At 38.7% G+C, this 24640-nt stretch overlaps 1 protein-coding gene across 2 annotated transcripts in view; it reads right to left on the bottom strand.

Moving 5' to 3' along the window:
• LOC111575549 (inactive dipeptidyl peptidase 10) overlaps positions 1–24640 on the bottom strand; it is a 259847-nt gene that overhangs the window by 100910 nt on the left and 134297 nt on the right. For both annotated transcript variants that reach the window (XM_055015293.1, XM_055015294.1), the window contains exons 2-3: positions 14278–14392; positions 10553–10648 (exon numbers count right to left, since the gene is read on the bottom strand). In XM_055015293.1, coding sequence (XP_054871268.1) covers positions 10553–10648; positions 14278–14392 — 211 coding nt within the window. The remainder of the gene's footprint in view (positions 1–10552; positions 10649–14277; positions 14393–24640) is intronic.

Below are 24640 nucleotides of genomic sequence, written 5' to 3' on the forward strand. Positions count from 1 at the left end.
TGGTATGCATTTGCACATCAGCAGGGACAAACACACACATAAACATGTGAGCACACACACAGTCATCCCACACTGACGCTTTAGCAGCAGTTCCAAGCACAGCTTGGGGAGTCTCTAATTTTAATTAATGGGAGGCACCAGAGCATGCAGTTCCTAATTAACCCCTAAAAACGATCCTGCAAAGGCATGCTAGTGGAAAAACAGTCTAAAAAGAATGTAATTTACTTTTTTCTTTCCAGCCCCCTGTTTCCTTGCTACCAATCCATATGTTGCAAACCACTTTGCAGATCATTGGCAGCTGACAGCAAACTGGCTGATCTTTAATTCCTTTTGCCACCACGTCAAGCGGCGAGGGAATAGAGATTAATTGGCGTGATCATGTAGCTAATTAGGAAAATGAAAGAAAATCAAGGTGGGTTGATGGCTCAACGCAAGAAGACCTAGTGTACAGAATGGTGGAGTGATTAGCCATCCAGTGAAGAAAACAAGTGTGCTGGCACGCAAACATCTATTTGAAATCAGAGCATGATCTGGCATTGACACGCAATTACTGTATGCTTTACACTAATTAAGAAAATGTTCATGCTATCTTAAATTCACTCAGCCGTGAAATACACCTACAAGCGTAAAATTTCAGTTCAAGTGTACCAGTGTGTCCACACCCCACCCAACTGTAACTTGGGTCACAGCCCAGTCATTGGCAGTCAAGCCAAGAGCTTCAAACCGCATGCCAAATTCTTGATTTAGAATAAAAGGTGCGGAGGAAAAACAATCATTCACCAAATACTGCCCCACAGCGAGAGTAATGAAATGTGTCAGTGCCAAGGTAAGTGGCTCATCCGGAGGGGGAACACTGGTGGCAAAGATCATCTTGACATTATGTGCTATGTTGCTAGTGCCAATACAAATGAGTGTCAGTGCTCATTTCCAGTGCAGCAGAACTGCACGCTTAGGTTTAAAAGCAGGGGCAAAAAATATATATATTTACTCAATAAAATAGCACTAAACAGAATCCTCTGCCAAAATCCAGATGCGCTGACAGCAAAAGCTTTGTGAGTTTTTGCTGGATGCTATTTGCCTGATTTTCACACACTGTCACTGCTCCTTCTTAAAGATCCCCTCCAGATGTGTTTAAAGATGCACACAGAACACTGAGCTTGGAAGAATTATTTACGCCTAATGTGATTTTTCCATTAAACAGTAAAACGACATCTATACCTCCTCCCTTATTGAAAAGAATCTATGGATGTGCAAATATTTTTTTACTAAATACAATACATGTCTAGTTTAATGTCCTAAATCAGGAGAACTTCCGTTCAGCAGAATGCATTTCAGACAGCCTTCAAGTGTCAAATCTAACGTACATCATTCTGTATAATGAGGCTTAAACATGCAAATGTCACAGCCAGCCAGGGGTGCTAGTGTTTTTCTGCCAATGTAAATGTTGGAGACTGAGGAATGAAATCAAGCAAGTTGAAGCTCAGTCATCTTGTCAGATACACAAATCTTGCCATGTCCTCTACAAGCCCTTGACTCACCACGACCCCTGCTTTTATCACAGTCAGTACAGTTATGTAAATATGACAGCTGCAAGGAACACTTTTGTATTTTGTATGATGTATATCAGCAGGAATAATGGAACTGTAAATTAAAACATACTACAATGCAAGAGAACAGTTGTGTTAGCTGCAAACTACACCTATGTGTTACCATGACTGCAATACTTAGTGGGAAACAACATTTAATCCACAGCAATATTTTTTTTGATAGAATTATTGACAGTACTCACTGCATTAGAACATAAAATGAAAACAGAAAGTGTGGTTGCACTGCCTGGATCATGAACAGTCTATCACATCCCTGAATAACCTTCTGTTGTTCCCTCTGTGGACTTCACTGCAGGTCTCCTGAGGCCTGCTAGTCCACAGCAGCCTGGACCTCCACACCCACAGACCTCTCCTGGTGGAGGCTATATCTGCAGGTATCAGTGGTTGCCCTTGAGAGATGAGCTTCACACTTGAGCTTTGTGGTTTTAAAGAAACTACAACCCTGCACCCCTCACCACCTGCACCTAAACTACTCCTGCTCTGAGGACTGATGGGCTTGACATTGGTCTGACAAGACCAACCACTCAGCAACAATTAGACATAGCTAAAATTTATTTTCATTTTATTACTCTGCCAAGTAACACGGCGGAGTAATGTGACGATCGGCGTACGTTTGTCTGTCCATCTGTTTGTCCGTCTGTTAGCAACATTACTATGCAAGATAGCAGCGCTGTAACATTGACTACAAGTGAACACTACATCAGCTGCCTGCTGACAATCACGTGATTGCAATCCGAATACAAATCGACCACTGTAGACTTATCGGGACTTATTGGGAAATGACACAAGGAACAACTGATTAAATTGTGGGGATGTTTCTGAGTCCCATCAATTCCCGTTGCCCGTTACATATTTAGGTCACACAATTCGGTATCCGTACTTAACGTACACATGCATAACACACGCCTGTCCTCAGAGCAAGGTCATCTTGTTTGTGGGTACATCTATATTAAATGGCCACATTCTATGTTGCCGTGATTTCTGATCATCAATAACTAATAAACAAATTCTGCATTTCTAAAAAAAAAAAAAAAAAATAAGTAAATTAAAATTCTGCATTTCTAACAATGCTATATGGGGGAATGAACAGCCTTGGCGGAGTACTGTGCTCTCGGAGTGCTCTTCTTGTTTCATGTGTGATTTGTGTTTGTATTTTCTCTACATCTCAGTTAACTCAGTCCTTTTAGCAGAGAAGAACACTGACATTGGCAGGATTATCTTCTATGACAAACCATTTTTTCTTTCAAAAAGTGTTGCTGTCTATTGAGGCAATGCTGAAGAAAGCATGGTTGCAGTTTGTTTAGGGTTAGGGCTATAATAACTGTATAGCGGGATACAAACTCTAGCTTCCTGAATTAACCCATAACCCTAGGAAGTGTAGCCTTCTGCAGCAAGATGAGCTCCAAAAAAAGCTAAACAAAGGCAATGAATGATATGTGGGATTGTCCAATATGGACAAAATTCCAAGCAATGGTGAGATGAGGTTAACTATAACTATTTTTTTTAAAAAATCAGAAATATAGGCCATATTCGACTTAATTTGTCTCATCAAAGCACACAGACAGCCACCATTATAATAGCAGATAAATGGCTAGATTAATGTGAGCCTACACAAACATAGATGAAAAAACAGAAAGCTGATCAAAAGAACATTGAGATACACAAATGGAAACAGTTTTAATGGCAAAGGATTTGTACCCTCTTTCAGGCTTTAACAGTATTTGTAGAAGACATGCACATTAGAGAAAGGATCAAATACTAGACATGTATTCAGACATGACATGGAATACGAGCAGGGATGTTGTACTGCATAAATGTACGAGTCAAGCAGAATATGTTCTGAATGGAAATTGGGATTTTCCATTAGTTGAATCAGCATTAGCCAGCTTATGCCAGTAATTAGACGTAAGCGGGAAGGCATTTATCATTGTCAAGGACGCACTCTGGAAGATATGACTCTCCTTCAGCAGATGTCACCTTCCATTACTGCATTTACACTCTAAAGTGTCATTATCCACTCAGTCTAGCTACAGGAATGTCACCTGTTAATAATATACAGCAGCTTGCGAAGTAATCATGTGATTTTGGAGGACTGAAGCATAGTCTGAAATGCTGCTACAGAAATGTTCCCTGAATTACTCAGATAAAAGTGAAATGGCAAAAAGACTCCATCTTATTCTGATGGAGAAGTCCTAATGTGAAGATAACCCCTTGGTCTGGTAAGACTAGAAGTGTAGGCCATCTTACAGTTCTTAGCAAAACAGAGCACAAAGTTATGGACAGAGTCATCACCTGCTGGTATGTTTGTTCCAGAGAGATATTAGGACAGAAATGTAAACCTTTCGCATGCGCTCAATCTTTTCAACAGCACCCAGTTTTGTTTTCATATAATTACATGTGTTTATTTCTTGGAGGTGTCCAGTAAAGTTATGCACCCAATAAAATACAACAGGAATTTATGAATTGGTCAACCACAAGCCTGTTTTTAAGGTGAAAAAAATCCCTCCCAATACACTGTGAATTTGACTGCAGAAAATGCAGAGAGCTGACAGGCGGTGCAGCTAGCTGGTAACTGAAGTCAAGCGGTAATTTGTTTGAGGTTAGCAGTATTGACAGCTAAAAGCTCAATAACAGATTTACAGAGATTACTGTAGTACTGGTCATTTATTGAGGCAATGATGTGCCTGAGCTGGGAGGTAAACGCACAGCTGTGTTCACATCTGTACAATGTCTGACCTCCAGTCTTACAACGTGGACCTCAAAAGACATTGATGTGCCTCTAGATATAGAATAAACTGTAAAGAAAATAAATAAATAAGTTTTTCAATTGTAATTCAGTTATTTTGCAAATTTTCCTAATTACACTACAGACAATAATTACCAAAAATGTCTTCAATTACATGTTAACTGTAGAAAAACTAAACAATACATGAAAAATAAACAGGCCAAAACTGTGAATAATATCACATCAGAAATGTTATTTGAAAAATAGTAATTTGTTCTTTTATAGTGTCTGACTGTGAAATTACACTGTGCTTCTGCATTACAATTTTTGAACAATACAATATTCCACCGATCTTTGACATATTTTTTCTGGTACTGTTGCTGTCAGATTTTCATCACTTTTTTTTGTTTGTTTTATCTTTCACAGATATTTGGTGTTTTTCAGTGCAACTCTAAGGAATAAGATGTTTGTATCTTGTCATGTTTGCCCAATAGGGACCTGTATAAAAGATACAATCAATCATTTTGAAATATCTTTTAGCTAATTTCAGGGAAAAAATTCTCAAATAAATTGCAAATTTTTGCCAAAACTGTGAGTATGCCCCTCCTACAGAAATCTTCTGTCTTTGCATATTTCATTGAATATTATATATTATTATAACCATTAAAAACACAAAATGCTATTTTTAAATTATGCTTTATTAAAGAATTATTGAAACCCTATATCACCTCTGAAAAAGGAGAAAACCTAATAACTGGTTGAATCACCCTTGGCAGCAACAACTGCAGTTAAATTTCTGTGCTAGCTTTTGATCAGTCTTTTAATCACCATGGAGGAGTTCTGGCCCACTCTTTTGTGCAGAATAGTTTTAATTCAGCCACATTAGATGGTTTATGATCATGAACTGCCCTTTTAAGGTTTTGCCACAGCATCTCAATTGGATTCAAGTCCAGACTTTGACTCAGCCACTCCAAAACCTTAATTTAGTTCTTTTTGAGCCACTCAGAGGTGGACTTAATTGTGTGCTTTGGATCATTGTCATGCTGCATAAATGATTTGTACCTGAGCTTTAGGTCATGAACTGATGTTGGATATTCTCCAGGAGGATTTTGTGATAGAGAGCAGAATTCATGGCTCCATCAATTATAACAAGTCGTCCAGGTCCTGTTGAAGCAAAGCAGCCCCAAACCATCACACTACCATCACCATATTTCATTGTTGGTATCATATTCTTCTTGTGGAATGCAGTATTAGCTTTAAACCAGATATAACGGACCCATGTCTTTCAAAAAGTTCTACCTTTGACTCATCAGTCCACAGGATGTTTTTCATCCAGATACTTTTTTGTCAATACCAGATGAACCTTTATATTTTTTTGATCAGTAGTGATTTGCACCTTGCAGCTGTCCCATGATGCCATTTTCACTCAGTCTTCCTTATTGTAGAATCATACTGTATAGACGGACCTTAACTGAGCCCAGTGAGGTCTGCAGTTCTTTTGAAGTTCATCTGGGTTCTTTTGTTAGATGTAGATGTTGACACGTTCTTGGAGAAATTTTGGTAATTGTCACATGTTCTTGAATGTCTTTAATGTGGCATCATGTGTTGCTTCATTGAACAAGCCTGGCAGTAATCATATGTGGATGCGGCTGGTGAGATTGAACCCAACTGACAAACAAATGTGGTCATTTGATAGATTTGTAGCTAAGGGAAAAATTACTTTTTTTTTTTTTTTTAACATAGGGCAAAATGGGCTGGACAACATGTTTTTTTTCAAAAAATATATTCATCTAAAAATTGCAGTTTGTTTTCTTGGGTTATCTTTGTCTTACATTCATAAAATTAGTTTGATAATCTGAAACATTTAACAGTGACAATGTGTTAAATGAGGACTTTGTACATGTTTTCATCAATGCAGCCGGAACACGGGACAAAGAAAGATCTTGACAACGGACCCTTGTAGACTTGAGCAGATGACCAAAGTTACATCCACATAGGTGGTTGTGAAAAGCATGAAGTGGCCTAAAGACATGATTACGACTTTATTTTGTCTTAGAATAATTTTTTTTTAATCCAAATTTGGACTATTTTAAAACTCAACACTGACTCAGTAAAGCATAATTGTGACTTTGCTTTGACTTTGGAGATAAAAATCTTTAATTTTAACTGAAAAATTTGGCATAGTAACCTAACATGAACAACTTTTCTTCCGTATTTTCTTTCTTTTACTGATAGATATGTGCTTCCATACGTAAAGGCTATAGGATCATGTATTGTTTTACCTCACATAAACTGGTCAATTTGTACCCAAACATGTCTGTGTGTCGATTTGACATGCAGTTTTGTTGTCTGTAAAACTGCTTTAGTGTTCAGTCAGCTACGTACATGCACACTTAGCATGATGCACTTTGTAGTATGTATTCATTTATGCTACATAAATGATACAGAGTAATGTTCATTTTAGTGTTTGAATCATATGTTGTCTCTCATACAAAGAAAAAACTGTCAAACAACGTGCTAAACCACTTCACTTACTGTCTACTGAGTATACTCTCTGTTTCTGATTTTGGGAGCTTATGTGAACCAACTGGTGTGTTATTTTGTCCAAGCTGAGCTAATGTGAACACAATATGATGCTCTTCTCTCGGCAGATTGTCAGTGACAGGCTGAGGGTGCCCAGCCTGGGAGGGGAAGCTGCGACAATACTGATGGAGAGTGACGCTCACTGAATCACATGTGGCAGCAGCTGAATGTGACTTTCTCAGTAACATGCATCACTGTGAAAAACACACACGCCTCCAGTATTCACACACATATATGCGCACACAAGCAACAGCTGGAGGAGAGTATGCATGTCATTCTTTCCCACATGTGCCCGGCATTATCCAGATGTCTCACCGTAATATCTGTACAGAGCCTCATCAATAACAACTGTCACCACATCACAAGGACAATGAATTTCAGTGGGAAGCTGCAGAAATGTCCGACCACACTGCAGACAATAATGTTCTGTAAATGGATTGTGTTCGTGCATATCGGAATAGGAAATATGCAGATTTGTGTAAAATTATATACAAAGTTGTGCAGTTGTCTTGCTATATAAGCAATGTCAGCCTATGTGACTGATTTAAAAACACCAGCTGACCACTGCAAATCACATCATTCTCATCTGTGCCAGATTATGCGGCATTTTAGGAAACAATGTCCTCAGAAAAACTGGCCTCACGGAGAGATGAAAGTGTAATCTAAATCTTAATCGATAAAAATCTATGCATTCCATCTGTCATGCATCATAGAGTTATAATGTGAAGCTATAGTAACCCCTCCATTCACAGCTTCACATCACCACCACCATATGAATTAAATACACTTGGATATTGAGCTTGTATCATCATTTCCCCACAAGCTTATTAGTTCATTTGCTGTAGGCCAAGAGAAAACTAACAAGTTCTGTAGTTGTAACATAGTTCACACCAACGTATTCCAAGTCACAAGATACTGAGTGTTTCAGCAAGCGCTTCAACCTCATTGATTCAGTATTTGCTGTCTTTCAGCTTAGCTTCACTGTCTGCAGCAGATGTTGGAATGGTTAGATTAGCATGTGTGATTTTTAAATATCACATCAACCATAAAATGAAACTGATATGGGTTTAATATTGTGTAACAGACTAGACACTTCACATTATATATTATATTATCATTAAAATGCATATTATACTGTATATTTCAATAAAATGTGTTTTTTAATTCTGATTCTGATTCCAAACCACCAAAACAAAAATAAGCTGGATTTTGTCGACAATGCAGATAATGTCAACAACTCATATTTTGTATCATCTTACTGATAAATTAAGCATTCGAGCTCTTTAAATTGTTCTCCATAGAACCATCATACAGCTGCAAAAAACACACCCAGAAAGCACATATATCTACGTGATGAGTTCCAGGTGCTGGACAAGAACATATTTGAGTCATCATCTGGAAAATACAGTCTGTACACTAGTACAGATGCCCTCAAGAACATCTAATAACTTATAATCCCGTGATGGCATTGAGAAAAGGATGTGAAGAAGAGTGTTTAGGCCTGAAACGTCGCCATGAGGTAGTCTGACTCACTGGATGTAGGTATAAGCCTGCTTCTTCTATGTGCACGTTACAGTTTTCTTCATCGTGGGAAACAAAAACAAAAACAACAACCTCCGGTCTCCAACCTACCAACATTGAAAATGAAATTTCAGCTGGAAGTTTTGCTGAGGATTTGAATTGTGCATTAAGGCAGCTCTGAATGTTTTTTGTGTTGGATTATTCATTTTAATCACAGGGCTCATACAAATGTTCCACCACAACAATTCCAGCAGTAACTTTTTTGAGTGAACACCGAAGCCGCACCCTTGACTTAGCTCAATTTTCCTCCTCTGCTGTGAAAAAAACACATAATTAAATGTTAATTATTAAATGAATTACTTTCTTTTGTCACTATAGTATCTTATATCTTTGCATGCCATTTAGTATTAAGTCAACATAATCTTTTAATGATTAATACACAAATTAAACCTAATATATTAATAGAGTATAAACAATCACTGTGACAATGTGAATTTTAGCTTATTTTGCTTGCTGGCAATGCCACTAACATTATTTTAAGTACGATATGTGAGAAAATACAGGCTACTGCGTCCCATTTGCAGTTATTATTCACTGGATCACATGGCATAGCTATTTATCTCTAATGGAGACAGAGACTGAAGACTGTGGAGCCAAAACCTTCAAAGCCTTTGGGTTAGGGGGAAAAAAAAAATCTCATTTTTGCTCCAAATCCTAGTGATCAATCTTTCCTCTCGCCCGTCTGTCTGTTATCTGCTCCCATTTGTCTGGGGTCTATTTTGCCCCATCCATCCAAAAACCACCCTATAAAGCTGACTTTTCTGACTGCCTCATCGCACAACATTGGTGCTCTCTCTGTCTAGCCTGAGGTCAGCTCAGGGAATTAGATGGCGTTGCAAAGATAGTGGAAAAATGTCACCCAGGAATGAAATATTGATGGACAGAAAGGCCTTGCCTCTTTCCCTTGCCCTCGAGCGCAGAGTGAGAGTCGCACAGTCGATGGGCAGCGAAGAGGAAAGCCAAAACAAACACACTAATCCGCTGGAAAGGAGACAGACAGAGAGCAATGCAGGAACACCACAATCCTGTCCGTCCATTCCCTCGGAGGTATCGTTATCTTCTCCCTCCCTCTAAGCAAACCATAATCAGATTCACTTGCACTTCACTTGATGTGGTTTATTTCCAGCCAAGGCCTTCCAGGCTTAACGTATGATCCCTTCTGGCAAATAACGAATCAATACAATGTAAATGAGGAGCTGGAAAATAAATCCAAACGTCTAAATTTGCATAACTAGATGCAAGGTAAAGCTCAGGTGAAACATGCCAGCCTTGCTTAAAACTCCGCTGGCTGTTTTAGTGAGCCTCAATTATAAAACAGGAGAGACGCCAGAGAGAGATGTCATCCTTTTACCGCTGAGCAAAAGCAGCACTGTTGTAAGACCTCATCGAGATGTCATTAATGTCAAGTATAAGTCAAGATGTGTTTTGTACAAATATATACTGCAGTTCAAAAGTTTGGGGTCACTCAAAAATGTCTTGATTTTTGAGAGAAAAGCATTTTTTTCAATAAAGACAACATTAAATTAATCAGAAATGCAATTTAGACATTGTTAATGTAATTGACTATTCTAGCTGGAAACGGCTGATTTTTAATGGAATATCTACATAGGGGTACAGAGGAACATTTCCAGCAACCATCACTCCTGTGTTTTAATAGTACATTGTGTTAGCTAATGGTGTTGAAAGGCTAATTGATTATGAGTAAACCCTTGTGCAATTATGTTGGCACATGAATAAAAGTGTGAGTTTTTATGGAAGACATGAAATTGTCTGGGTGACCCCAAACTTGTGAACAGTAGTGTATGTACAGCAGCATAAAGTAAGAGACATGCATGTGTCCTCACTTTACCAGGCTGATACTCAAGTAATTGTGTAATTCAGGCAAAGGTGACTATGACCTTGTAACCGTTGTATCTGTGATTCTAAACAACAGCCTGCTTCATTTGAATTAGAACTGACACCTGTAAGCAATGAATTTTACCCATGGCAATGCACATTTCCATTCATAGCTAACCAGCTCTGAACTTCAGCAGTACAGTCTATGTGGACGACTCACCGTTAATCCACTTGGCCTCCGGGTCATGAACCTTGAACTCAGGTTTGAACAAATCCTCCACAGTCAGTTTGGTGTCACTTCCAGCTTGGTTGTCAGCTGCAAAAACAAACCGTGAATTGATAAGTTGTATAAGCACTTTTAGTAAAATACAGGATCCACAGAGTTGTGAAGTTCTCTCTGGTTATTAACCCTCTTATTATGTTGCCAAATTGACCCATTCTAAAGTGAAAGAATACACAAAAATTATATAAAAGCATTTTTTGGGGTATGAAACTCCTTCTACTTGGCTTAATGTAATCAAATATAAAATGAAAATGGTTCATTTCACATATGTGCAAACTCACCGGAGGAGGTGTTTTATGTTAATTTAATAACATCACTACATAAAAAAAGAAGAATGGAAAAAAATTTAAAAACAAAATAAAAAAATCGATGTCATGTAAAACTATTGTATTTTATACGTAGGTCTTTCCAATGTACATTTTTTAAAAAAGTTTCAAGACGCATTTTTTATGAAAAACGAGTGAATTATCCTCATTGAACTATGATCTGTTAGAGGTAAAGAACACCATTGCACTAAATATTGCTTGAAATGGTTAGCAATGGAGTTAAAAATGAGATACAAATAACGTTTATTGGGATTTTTGCTTTTTGTCATTAAACATGATCCAAAAAGATCATAGCTGTTCTTTAGAAATTAACATAACAGGGGTTAAACATCCCTGCAGTCTACCAAGCCAAATTGCTGTCGAGCTAGAAATCAATGTCCAGCATTGGCTGATTCACTCTCACCACTGGCATTTTAATGTTTTCCGTATTTTTCTGACATCAAAATGTCTAAAACACAACTACTCCTTAAAACAGATGACCCTTGGCACAGAAACCGTTATCTCACAACAGATTTTAGGCGCTAAGCTTTCAAGAACACATGTGGCACCTAACAAGACTAATGGAAATGGGAAAATAAAACACATTTTCAGGTTGCACTGTGTGGTCAAATGACTTTTTACTTGGGGTTATTTACAATCACATGGAGAAACATCACCCAGCTCTGCATGTGCACACAGCTGTGTAGTTTCTTGTCTGCCTGCACAGTTCTGTATAGCATCTTTCACCAAACAGCAGACAGTTAACCACTACCTGTTAGTTTCCACATTGATTTATAAATTCTTCTGTTCGTAATAAGACATTGCAGGGCCTTGCACCAGACTGCCTTTCAGATATATTACTGGTTTATAACCCAGGAAGGCCACTCAGCCCCTCCAGTTCAAGCAGAACAAAAACATCTGATGATGCTGATTTCTGCCATCTCACTCCGAGCTGCTTCTTCCAAAAAATGTGAGTGGAGTTAAAAAAATGAACATTTTTACACAGAAACTAAAGACCCATTCATTTAGTTTGTCTTTCATGTTGTATCTTATAACTTTATCGTTTAACATTTACATTTATTTTATATTTCATCATCATTGTTATTACTCCGCCAAGTAATGCGGTGGAATAATGTAACGAACGCCGTACGTTTGTCCGTCTGTCTGTCTGTCTGTTATCAACATCATTCAAAAACGGACTAATAGATTTGGACAAAATTTTCAGGGAAGGTCAGAAATGACACAAGGACCAAGTGATTATATTTTGGCAGTACACACGCATAACACACACCTGTGCTCAGCACAAGTTCCTTTTTTATTAAAGATTTCATCTGTCAGAAATGATACAAAGACTGAGCAGCCTTGGCGGAGCACTGCGCTCTCTGAGTACTTTTCTGTTATTTTTTTTCTAGAATCAATTTATTTTGTGTACTATTTCATAAATGTGTTTTTATTGTTATTTGTATTGATTGCACTGCCCTGTATTCATATTTAATCATCTCTGTTACTCATGACATATTGTCCCTCATTTCATTAGTCTTGAAATCTATTTTTACCATCCATTGATTTGCCAGTCGCTTGTAAAGCACACTGAGCTGCATTTGATTTGCTTGAAAAGTGCTACATAAATAAAGCTTATTTGATGGATTTAAACTAGCTAACAGCCATCACTAAACATCCAGCAAGCTGAAGATATTTTTCGCAGGCATTTGCAGAGACCATAACAGCACAAAAAGGACAGTAATTAGCAGACTTACATCATTTACAGACAACAGCTTAAATAATTTAGTTCATTAGTGGCCAAGATGTGATTAATGTAGCTTTAAGATTTAGGTTTTAAAGTTGACTTCTGCTTGCCTGTCAAAGAATCTAATGTTTGTAGTGGCCACGAGGCTTCCATGCTGAGAAGGAAAGAGTAAATACTGATGGATGTTTACATCTGCTTGGCAGACAGACATGTTGAGTGTCCTTTAATCCAGATGTACATAGAGGCACTCACACACGAAGACATCCATGTCAATGAAAAAGACGTGCTTTGTCTGTCTCAGTGGCATCTCATACATTCATTACCATGGTCATTACTGGGCTAGAATATCTTTAAGTGGTTCCAGCATTGCCCCTGGAAATGTTTCATTTTTAATTATGAAATGTTATGCCTTTAGCAGAAAGAGAACATGCCAGTTGTGAGCTCCTTCTGAACAGGACAGCTGCTGATTATGAGCAGGAGGGCCAAGTCATTTTGAATGTCAGCCATATTGGCTTTCCTTGATAACTCCACACAGCATGTTTGTTTATGAAGGCAATGGAAGTCTAACCAACTGTGGAATACACCAGACAGTGGATTGTGATGATGCTGCATCTGAGTTATACCAGGAGATTTTTCATAGATAGATAGATAGATAGATAGATAGATAGATAGATGCATTAATATTATTGATGCAGCTTTAAGTCGGACACCAGGCAGGCATCAGCAAAGGAGAAAGGTGATGGAAATGGTGATCTGTTAATCTACAATTTATTCCTATGACAAGCAAGAATTTTAACCACGTGTTTCCTTAAATCTGTGATTATTAGAGTTATGTGACGATCGGCGTTGGTTTGTTTGTCTGTTTGTTTGTCTGTGTACAAAATTACTCAAAAACAGACTAACGAATTTGGCTGAAATTTTCAGAGAAGGTCATAAATGACACAAGAACCATGTGATTAGATTTTGGCAGTGATGCAGCTTATAGTCTGGATCCATGGATTTGTTAAAGATTTCTGTATCATTATGAGATAGCAGCACGGCGTCACTGTAATTATGACAAGTGAATACTATGTCAGCTGCCTGCTGATGATCACATGATTGTGATCCTACTATAAATCTACCACTGCAGACTTATTGGGACTTATCCATCGGAAATAATACAACGACTGAGCAGCCTTGGCGGAGTACTACACTCTCTGAGTGCTTTTCTTGATTATTATTTTGGCCACAGGGGAACAGCGAACTTAGTAATTACATTTATAGGCCAAAACACTGAGCTAAAAGCTGCCTGTAAAGCTTGGTGGGGCTGAGGTGAACTGGAAAGTTGCCCTATAAATCTCTGTAGGATTGTCAATATAGGCACAACCTTCCAAAACACAGTGATTTAATCTATTATTAACATATGGAATCTTAAGTCATGCAGTTATTTTTATATAATACATTCAGTAGCCTTTGTTGTTGAAAATTGGGCATTGAGGGGTGCTGACAGAGCAGATAGAGGCAGCAAAAACAGCCCTGGAAACAAGAGCTCCAACAGCAGGATACCTGACCAGGAGCAAACGCAGAACCTTTAAATTACAGAGCACATCACAATCATGTCTGAGTGTTACCTGGTGTGAGGAGGATGACAGACATGGTGATGAGAGAGCAGACGACCAGGATGACCAGCAAAGCGATGGCAATCCCCTTCCAGTTCCTCTGAGGAGGACTCACGCCGCCCAGGTCCTGCAGAGAGGCACAGAGAGGAAAAAATCGAGGTCAGAGGACAGGAAAGAAAAGTCAAGTGATCAGTATATTTTATGATGAATGAACTGACTTCATCATAAAGTTAGACAGATGTGATGCTTACACCTTTCTCCCAATAACTATGACCATAATGATGAAAGATGCAAAATGTGCTGTTAAAAGGTAGATATTTGCTCATGAGCGCCATGGCAACGCGGCTCGATCCTGATGATCAATATTACACACAGCGTGCACAGTGGTGTCGTTACAGTACCTATTAACATTGGTCCTATTGGGGCTTTGTATTTTCAATCCAATCCTCTGCACGGTGAGGGATTTGCAATGGAGGGCTTTGCATGAGCCACACTATAAGTCTGAAAAATGAAAGTCAGTGTTTCTGATATGCGTTTCAATGCTGAAAAGCTGAGAAATATTTATATGGTTCAGTCACTGCTCGGCCAACCTTTCCTTGACTTACAACTTGTGACCTGTGAAAACTATATTTTCTGCCAGGTCCAGAGGTCATTCTGCATCTGAGTTGCACATTATAACCATCAAACAAAGATGCTGCTGGCAAAAAAAAAAAGAAAAATGGCAAGAGTATGTGAACCAAATTTATAGACGAGACCAAAATATGACTTTTTGGTTCTATTTCAATTCCATTCTTTTTTAAATAATACATTTAATGTCAGGAAAAAGGAAAACAGCGCAAGACAGCATTAGAACCTCATCAGATCTGGTGGTATCATGGTTTGGGCCTATTTTCATCAGCCAACAAGGCACAAAATCACTGACAAAACAATGATTTCTGGATCATAGTAGCAAATTCTAAAGGAACATGTTATGAAATGTGTTAACTTAGTCTTAAGACTAAGTGGGCTATGCATCAAGCTAGCAACCCTGAGTATATACACTACCATTCAGAAGTTTGGGGTCACTTAGAAATGTCCTTGTTTTTGAAAGAAAGGTTTTTTTTTTCAATGAAGATAACATTAAATGAATCAGAAATACAGTCTAGACATTGTTAATGTGGTAAATGACTATTCTAGCTGGCTGATTTTTAATGGAATATCTACATAGGGGTACAGAGGAACATTTCCAGCAACCATCACTCCTGTGTTCTAATGCTACATTGTGTTAGCTAATGATTTGAAAGGCTAATTGATGATTAGAAAACCCTTGTGCAATTATGTTAGCACATGAATAAAAGTATGAGTTTTCGTGGATACATGAAATTGTCAGGCCTGCCACTGCAGGCTCTGGGTAGGGCCCCTCCTTCCCCTGTCTGTCTGTTTTCCTTTTTAGGTATGCTTGGCTCTGGGGCAGCGGCGGCAGGTGAGGGCAATCCTGATCAGTAATCAGAAGCATGAGCAGGTGCATCGGAGCCAATCAGACCACAACCTCTTCACAATATAACCTGACTCTGCTCACCACTTGATGCTGGATTGTGAATGTCTCTAATCAGTTATTGACTCATTCATTGTAGCCGCAGTTCTCTGAAGAACCTTAGTAACTCTGTTGCTTTTCCCTAGTCTGGACCGCCACACGCTCATGCAACCTTCCGTTCCTGGCTTCCTGGATTTTCCGACAATCCTGTCCGTTTGTCTACACCTCTGTTCTTCCGCTGGACATTTACCTGGTTCACCTGCTGCAATCCCTCCACCATCACCAAACGAACCTTCCACCTGCCAACGCTGCTGACGACCATCAGACGCAATGCCAAGCTGTTCGCTGCCCCTGTCATTATCCCAGCTTCCTTGTGCCCTAGTAATCCCAGCTATCAGCTGAGTCTCAATTCAGGTATTTCCAGGTTAGGTTAAGTCCTGTTTTTGCATTCATAGGTTTGTATTGTTGTCTACCTGTGTGGTAGTAAAACCATAGTTCAGTCTGGTTCTCAGTTTCACGTTTCGCTCAGGTTTGTATCCTAGTTTTAGTGTTTGGAATTCTGAATTTTTGTGAGTGCAGTCGCTCTCGCATCATTAGTAAATTATTGTAACTTTGGTTCGTATCCTAGTTCTAGTGTCTGGAGTTAGTTTTTGAGCGTAGTTGCACTCTTGTTTGTATATTGCTGGTCAGGTGATGTTCAGTTTAGTTTTAGCACTTGCAGTATTTACTTTTGATTCATAGTTCCCGCTCTCCTGCCCAGGTTGTACCTGCAGTGGGTCAGTTCTCTTGTTCTTGTGAGTTCTGTTTTAGTCCGTCAGCCACTAGAGGCTCTGTAGGGTTATTACCTTATCCCCTAGTATTTGGAATCTACTTCCGCGTTAATACTTCCATGTTGACCTTGTAGTTCTTGTACATAATTTGGGTTGTAAATAAACTATTTTTGCATCTGCTCATCACAATCTCTTTCCTGCACCTGAGCCTTTGATAAATCGTAACAGTAATTGTCTGGGTGAACCCAAACTTTTGAACAGTTATGCCACCAAAGAGTGGTTAAGGAAGAAAATTGGGGTTTTAGAATAGCTAAAACAAAGACCAGACCTTAATCCAACAGATAAGTTGTGGAAGAACCTGTGACAAGCAGGTAATATGAGGAAACCGACCAACATCCCAAAGTTAAACTGTGCATGGTAATGGGCTCAAAATTCTCCTGATGTGTGGAACTGATCAACAATTACTGGAAAAAAGTTGTTGCAGTTATTGTTATACAAATCAGATACTGAAAGCAATTGTTTTGCCATCCACAAACCTCTAATATTGGATGATTTCTTCAATACGTATATTTTTGCCTCTTTTTATTTCAGTTTTCTTTGTTTATCTTTATGATCTGAGAGTCTGATATTGTAGGTCATATCTGTGTAGAAATATAGAAATTTCTAAAGGGTTCCAACAACTTTCAAGCACCATTGTATATCTTTGGTAGATAAGGAACACAAACATTTGCATTCAAGAGCTCATCCTGGTTTCAGCAATCTGACTGACCAGATTACACTGTGTGTGATATTATCTACAGTGAAACAGCTATCCAGGAGAGTTTGTCAAGCTTTGCCTGCAGCTCCATCTCTGGATTCTGGTATTAGAGAGTCTTAAACTGGGTCTTCCACCCCGTCTGTTGCCTCTGATAAGGTGAATTAAGTCCCCCCACTCCCACCTATAAATTTCTTCTCTCTGCAACTCCACCTGGCCTCAATCACCCACAAAGCCCTGCAGGTGAAATGCAGTGATTACCTACCTACTACTACAATTTGATTGGCTGGACAGAAGGGGGTACAACATGATTGCCAATCAGAGCTAGGTTCCACTTTTGTAAAGAAGCTGTCCTTGCACCTGTCTCAGATTTTCTCTGACATTTGTCTTCTAAACACATGACATGACATACTTAAAAGTGGTATAGCTCACTCCATAATTGGAGAAATGAGAACGGTTTTGCATATTAGCTGATGAGCTATTTTTGACTGAACAACCTCCAGACCTTCTCACAGACCACAAAGCACCACTAACATTCCAACTAAAACTTAAATTATCCCAACTTATTTTGAATAACAAGTAGACCTGGACCTGTTAAACATAATGAAGCAATGCACTGTCACCATGACTGCAGACACACATTACATGGATGTACCATTACATTATTCACAGCCCCCCTTGGACTCATAAGACTGATCTATTATCAGGACTTGGGCCGCTGGTCATCTCATTAATACCACAAAAGGCTGATGTGTCCTTGAAAAGTGACAGGAACTCTAAATTGCCCTTGTGCCACAGTGCATGAGATTCTTTCACCCTCTCTTCTGCACGTTCTCTCGATCTCATTTTCTCCCTCAATTTCCTATTTAGCCACTTTTGAATCATCATCAATTTATTAACTCAATTATAAGCAATGATAGAACCACTAAGAGAATTTTGACCCACTGAGTTTCTCCATTACCATCATTGTGGAAAGAAGTAGCTTGATAAAGGGTTAGTCTACCAGAGGGAATGGGACAGCAGCTAGGTTTTATCTCAATCATTTCATCCTTAATTTATCTGTGTGGACTGGAGGGCAGACTGAAGCCATTCTGTCCTCTTTTATGAAATGGAAAATAAGCCCTGCAAGCATTGTTTCACTATTTTAATCATAACCAGCTAACTAACAAGCTAACAAGACATGGCCACAGAAACCACTCAGCTGGCTTACCTTGGAGCAGTTTCTTTTCACCTCCTATTTTTTTTCCTTGACTTTCTGTCAGCTTATCATTCATTTTCAAAATGTGTTCATTTATTTCACCTAAAGGTGAAAGACTGTTATAAACGGACACACATGGTTATACAGTGACGATTGAAAGTTTGGGCACCCCACGTAAAATTTTGTATTAATGTGCATAAAGAAGCCAAGGAAAGATGGAAAAATCTCCAAAAGGCATCAAATTACAGATGAGACATTCGTATAATATGTCAAAAAAAGTTAGATTTTATTTCCATCATTTACACTTTCAAAATAACAGAAAACACAATAATGGCATCTGCAAAAGTTTGGGCGCCCTGCAGAGTTTATAGCAAGCACCGCCGTCTTTGGAAAGCTGAGACCTGACAGTGTCATGGATTGTTCACAGTCATCGTCTGGAAATCACTAAACCATTCTTGAGTGAAACATTTCAAAGATATATTTCCTGATTACTTCTCATTGGATGTACTTCAAAACACCGTTTCTTGTTTATTTATTTAAATTTTGATATTAGTCATCATGGTAAACACAGTTCTTCAGCTGCTTTACTGCTGACAGGACAGCTGGGCTGAGAAGTGCTATGTTATTATGGAGCTCTAAATGCATGTGGATTTAACCTGCAAACCACTCGTTATTGATTGAAACATTTTTCTCTTCATGCTGAGGTTTTCCACTCTGACTACAGTACTATTGCGACTGGATTCTCGATATTTGTGTAGCATTTCACTGCCACTCAAGTAATAACTGCAGGTAGAATTACCTGCAGTTTTTCTGGACGCCTGTTTGGTCAACATGTAATTTAAATCCCATCCAGAGTGGTGTCCTCAGTAGGAAAACTTCATTAAAATGTGTTCAGTGCGTTGTTGGTATATATGGAACATCCTTTCAAGCCAGGTTTATATAGCCTGAATACACTTACAAGCTGGTCATCAAAAGTATACTAAAATAACTGTCAGCAGTTCCTGCTAACAATGTACTCATGGATGTGCAGACAAATATTATTGAAATGATACAGAAATAAATATAAAAACATTATGAATCTTATGTTCTGTATTGTCTTCTTTTCATATTACTCAATGGCAGAAATATGGAGGGATAACAATATTCTTTGAAAGCGTAAATCGCCCTGAACAATTTTTAAATTCTCATTATTCTCACCTCATGTCAATCACACTTTCCCACTGAATGTGCAGCTGTCTTTTACCTTTCTCTTCCTACTCAGGCCCTGTAGTTCAGTTCCATTCAAATGTAGTGTACATTTGGAAAACATCATACAGTTATGCAATTATTGAAAGTTGATTCATTGTTCCAATTCTCCAGTAAGTGGAAAAGACTATAAAAACATCATAGAAACATACTAGTTAGCTACAACTTTAAAACCACTAAGAGGTGAAGTTAATAACATTGATCATCTCATTACAACACAATGTTCCGCTGGGAAATCTAGGTTCCTGGCATTTGTATGGATATTACTTTGACACGTACTACCCACCTAAACAGCTGCAATATTCTCCAGTAACCGCACACCGCAACAGTTGCTCAAGAAACGCTTGAGGGACACGACAAAGAGCTCAAGATATTGACCCAGCCTCAAATCCCCCAGATTCCAGTGTGTTTAGGCTTCCATGGGATCCACTGGAACAAGTGCAATCCATGGATGTGCCACCCTGAAACCTACAGGACCCAAAAGATCAGCTGCAAACATCCCAGTTCCATATACCACAGTACAACCCTGGATGTCCTGTGTCCATACCGAACATATTAGAGCTGTTTTGGTTGCAGGAGAGGGACCTACATATTAGGCAAGTGCTTTTACTGTTGTGCTTTCTTTGTGAAATTTCAAGATTTTTTGAAGTATTTGTTAAATACTGTTTCGTCTAAGGGCTGCAGAGTGGGTTGATGATTAGCATTTTCCCCTTGCAGCTAGAAGGTTCCTGGTTCAACTCCAGCCCCCCACGATCTTAATGAAGATTAAGCTGTGTATAGATAATGGACAGATGGATGTTTCCTCTAAAGGGTCTTAATTCACTAATTGAAAATGTGCAAAAACAAACATCTGAAGGGATTATACCTTATGTCTAGCACAGTATGTTGTAACTTCCCATTGGCATGCCATCCAGAATGGTGAGTTAACTTTACCAGGGAACACACTTTTTAATCCCCACCCCAATGTACCGCAACAACAAATAAAAAGGAAATCATGAAATTACTTACAGTGCCTTGAATCTCAGTGTACGGACGGTACAAAAAAAAAACACTGTTTGCCTGCACAAGCACAAATGCATGCCTCTTATTTTACTTCCATTAGTTATCATTTATTTATTCAACCAAGACAATGATTTGAATCCTCTTTTAATTAAAGTCACTCTGACTGTAATTCTACCTGACTCTCTGTGGAACAAATGCCATCACACTCAATCAATACAGTCAATTATTCATCAGGCCAAGAGGACCACAGAAATAATGGAGCACATTGGATGTTTGAGGAAGTATTCAGGGGCAACTTAACGCTGATGATGGTGTTATACAACTTCTGCATCAATGCAATTTACAGGGCATGCGCAAATGTAGACAGGCAGTATTTATATATATAGGCTTCTAAATCAGTTTAATTGCAATTTTGCCACAGGTTCACTTGAAAGGAGTACATTTAGCTGAAAATCAAAGCAGAATATGCTTTTAGTTGAGCTGCTAAAAGTCAATCACAGGAGTGCTACCAAGGAGAACAGGGTTGGTGGGACCACAGTTTGACTCATCAGATGTAGACTGTGGAAATAGCCTTCCATTAGCCAAATATTTCAGGTGGCTTTATACTCCCCATCCGCTATCTGCATGTTACCATTTTCAAAATACACTTGACTATAGGAAAACAACCAATGACAATTTCAATGTTTTGGTTGCCAGGGTGACAAGTCCAGCCTGTCCAAAAAGAGTAACAGTGATAGCACTACCACTTTTCTGTAAACTTTGAAGATTTTCCATGTACTTGTTCACACCACCACAGGAGGTCAGTTTACCCCTCTATCTGGTGAGGTCAGGAAGCAACAATCAGTGAAGAAAAGGCATCTGTGGCACAAAACAGTAAAAGGAAGACAATAAAGGTGAGAAAAAAATATCTTCCCTGCTGTAAAGTAGTCCCTCTGCAACCAAATGGATTACCTCTCGTTTTCTATAATCACCACATCTGTCTTTGAAATAGCAAGAAGAGCCCTAATGTAAAAAAAAAAACAAAAACAATAACTTATATTATTACAGGAGGCCTATAAGGAGAGACACAGAGTCTGATCAGTCTGTATCTGCCATTGTGCAATGTGACAGAGAAAAGAAGAGTGGTTTGCAGAATGTGTCTTTACAGCATTAGATGCGTACAGTAAAATAAAAAAGGGTCTCACAGCATACAGCTACAACTTTCTTATTTCTGAAATCCAACCACCACCACCCCACCCCTTACCCTCACCCTCAGCTGTAGATAACAAGACCAGCCTGTCGTACACAACAGCACCCAAGATGTTCAGTGTAGTGTGTTTTTGAAGAGTCCTGCGCGATAGTCTCCACTGTCCTTTCAGCTGCTGATGAGTGTGATCTTTGCTGCTGCCTCTGCTGGAATTAAAAGATGCAGGACATCTTGGTAATAAGCTAGAAAACCAGGTATGTCCAAAGAACATCACAGGCAGACAGAGACAAACCACTGCATATTTCTAGCATGTTCTAGCACCTTCCTAGCTCACACATACATCACTGCATTTACCATTGACGACATACATTGTGATTCTGAGTGTGGATGTTAAAACGTTTTGTAAAATTAGAATGCTAATGTTTCCTCTGAGATGTTTGATTAAGACCCCTGCTATCGTCATCAAACTCCTACTAACATATTTTACTAGCTTTACTGTGCACGTGTGTGTTTGTGCACATCCATATGCACATGCAGGACTGTTGGAGGAGTCAGGCTATATATAGAGCTGTGAGCTTACCCTTGCCTGGACTCCGACCTTGGTGATAGTGTGACAAATGACAAGCAGAATTTCAGCAGAAGCTGAGCCATTTTAACAATGACAGCCGGTCAGAGATGGGAAAAAAAAACACCATCTGTACAGGCTTATTTTTGTTTATCCATGAAATGCCATCTCTCACTGCCTCGTCAATCATTGACAACCACAGCCAAAGCCATGCTGGGGTCTCGAGGCTTAACATCTGAAATTGATCCAATGGCTAATAGGAAACGGCAAGCTTATACATGTTGTCATCGTATTGTATTTAGCATTATCAGCCATGCCCCGAAGGACACTGCCATTGGCCTTTGGTCCATGTGAGATAATTCTCAATTAGTCACTGTCCGCTCCATATTGGTTTTACATATACAAGGTTGAGGACTCACACAGCAGTGCAATGGCATTGCTGTATATTAACAAGAATGCTGAGTTTAGCAATACAGGAGCAGTAGAATCACAGTATTAGTTCCTGGCAAACCAGGGACAGTGCTGAAAAGGAAATTATTTACTCACCTTTTCTGTACAAGGAGGATGCTTTTAAAAAAGAATGCCATGAATAGTTTTTTATACTGTAAGTTACTGAACTCTCTATATGAAAACAAGACATCAAGAGTTTACTAAGCTATCCCTTAGAAGGACAGTCTACTAAAAAGAACCTCTGCAAGTGCTAATTCAAAGAGTTGCTCACCTGGTTTGTTCATCATCTCTTATTTTCAGAATATACTTGTAATTATCACTGTTTCTTAATATTCAAATATGGAGTCTTAACACATTTAATGAAACTCTGTTGACATATTTAAATATCTATAAAAATCTATTTTCTGTAAATGCTCCTTTTAAGAGATTTAGGTGAATGCTGACTGTGCTGCACCTTTTTGTCCATCTAGACTTGATGTAGCTGGTTAGCGTGTATTTTTTTTCCCCAGAGGGGGTCTAGGCAAACTGTTGTTTTCATTCCTCATTAATTTTCCATCTGTTGAACCCTAAAGAGCATATGCACTTATGTTTTATGTTAAACTTAACTTTGATGGTCTTTTGAAAAAGTTAATAGCTTGTGGAGGAAAGCTTAAAAACTGGAGCGATGCTAATGCACTAGCCTGTCTATGGCGTTTTCAGTGTTAAGTTAATATTAAGCTAATCACAAGTTTTCTGTACTTAGCTAATTGTTGCTAATTTCAGCACATATTTCTGTATTTTATATTATTTTGTTTTGTGTTGTGCATAACAATTAATGACTCAACGTTTGTTGATGTGAAAGAAACAGTCGAACACTAACATTTCTTTTTTCTGTATTGCAGTTTCACCTGCCTCTGACAGTAAACATCTTAAACTTACCTGCTGACTCAGGGATCTTTACTGAAGGACCTGTTTAGCTATCTGCCAAGCTAGAAACCAGCTCTACACCCTAGTGAGGGCCCAATGCTGAGTATAAATGTGACATTGATATCAATGATTTCCTCACAATGACATGTCAAACTGTCAAAGCCTGCATAGTTTCCTGATTGAAAATAATCTCATCATCATTCAAGTGTAAATGCAAACTACTCATCATTCTATTTCCATCATTCTTAATAACATCAGAATTTAAAAAAATAATAATACTATTGCCCAGGCACTAATATGCTTTAGAAATTAAAAGAAGATTAATTCACATTAGCTAAATTGACACTGTCTTATTGTTTGTAGTCTCCACAGAATGTATGAAATTATTCTGATATATCCACTGCCTGTCCAAAAAAAAAAAAAAAAGTTGCACACTCTAATATTTCATTGGACCACCTTTAGCTTGAGAACAGCACATATTTACTGTGGCATCATTTTGATAAGCTTCTGCAGTGTCACAGCATTTATTTCTGTCCAGAGTGACATTCATTTTCTACCAGTATTTTATATTGATGATGGGAGAGTTGGACCGCTGCACAAAGTCTTCTCAAGAACATCCCAAAGATTCTCAGTGGGGCTGAGGTCTGGACTCTGTGGAGGCCAGTCCATGTGTGAAAATGACGTCTCAACCTCCCTAAACCACTCATTCATAATGTGAGCCCCATGAATTCTGGCATCGCCATCTTGGAATATTTTCATGCCATCAGGAAAGAAAAACTCCACTGA

The sequence above is a fragment of the Amphiprion ocellaris genome, chromosome 11, assembly GCF_022539595.1.
Source record: "Amphiprion ocellaris isolate individual 3 ecotype Okinawa chromosome 11, ASM2253959v1, whole genome shotgun sequence".
Lineage (NCBI taxonomy): Eukaryota > Metazoa > Chordata > Actinopteri > Pomacentridae > Amphiprion > Amphiprion ocellaris.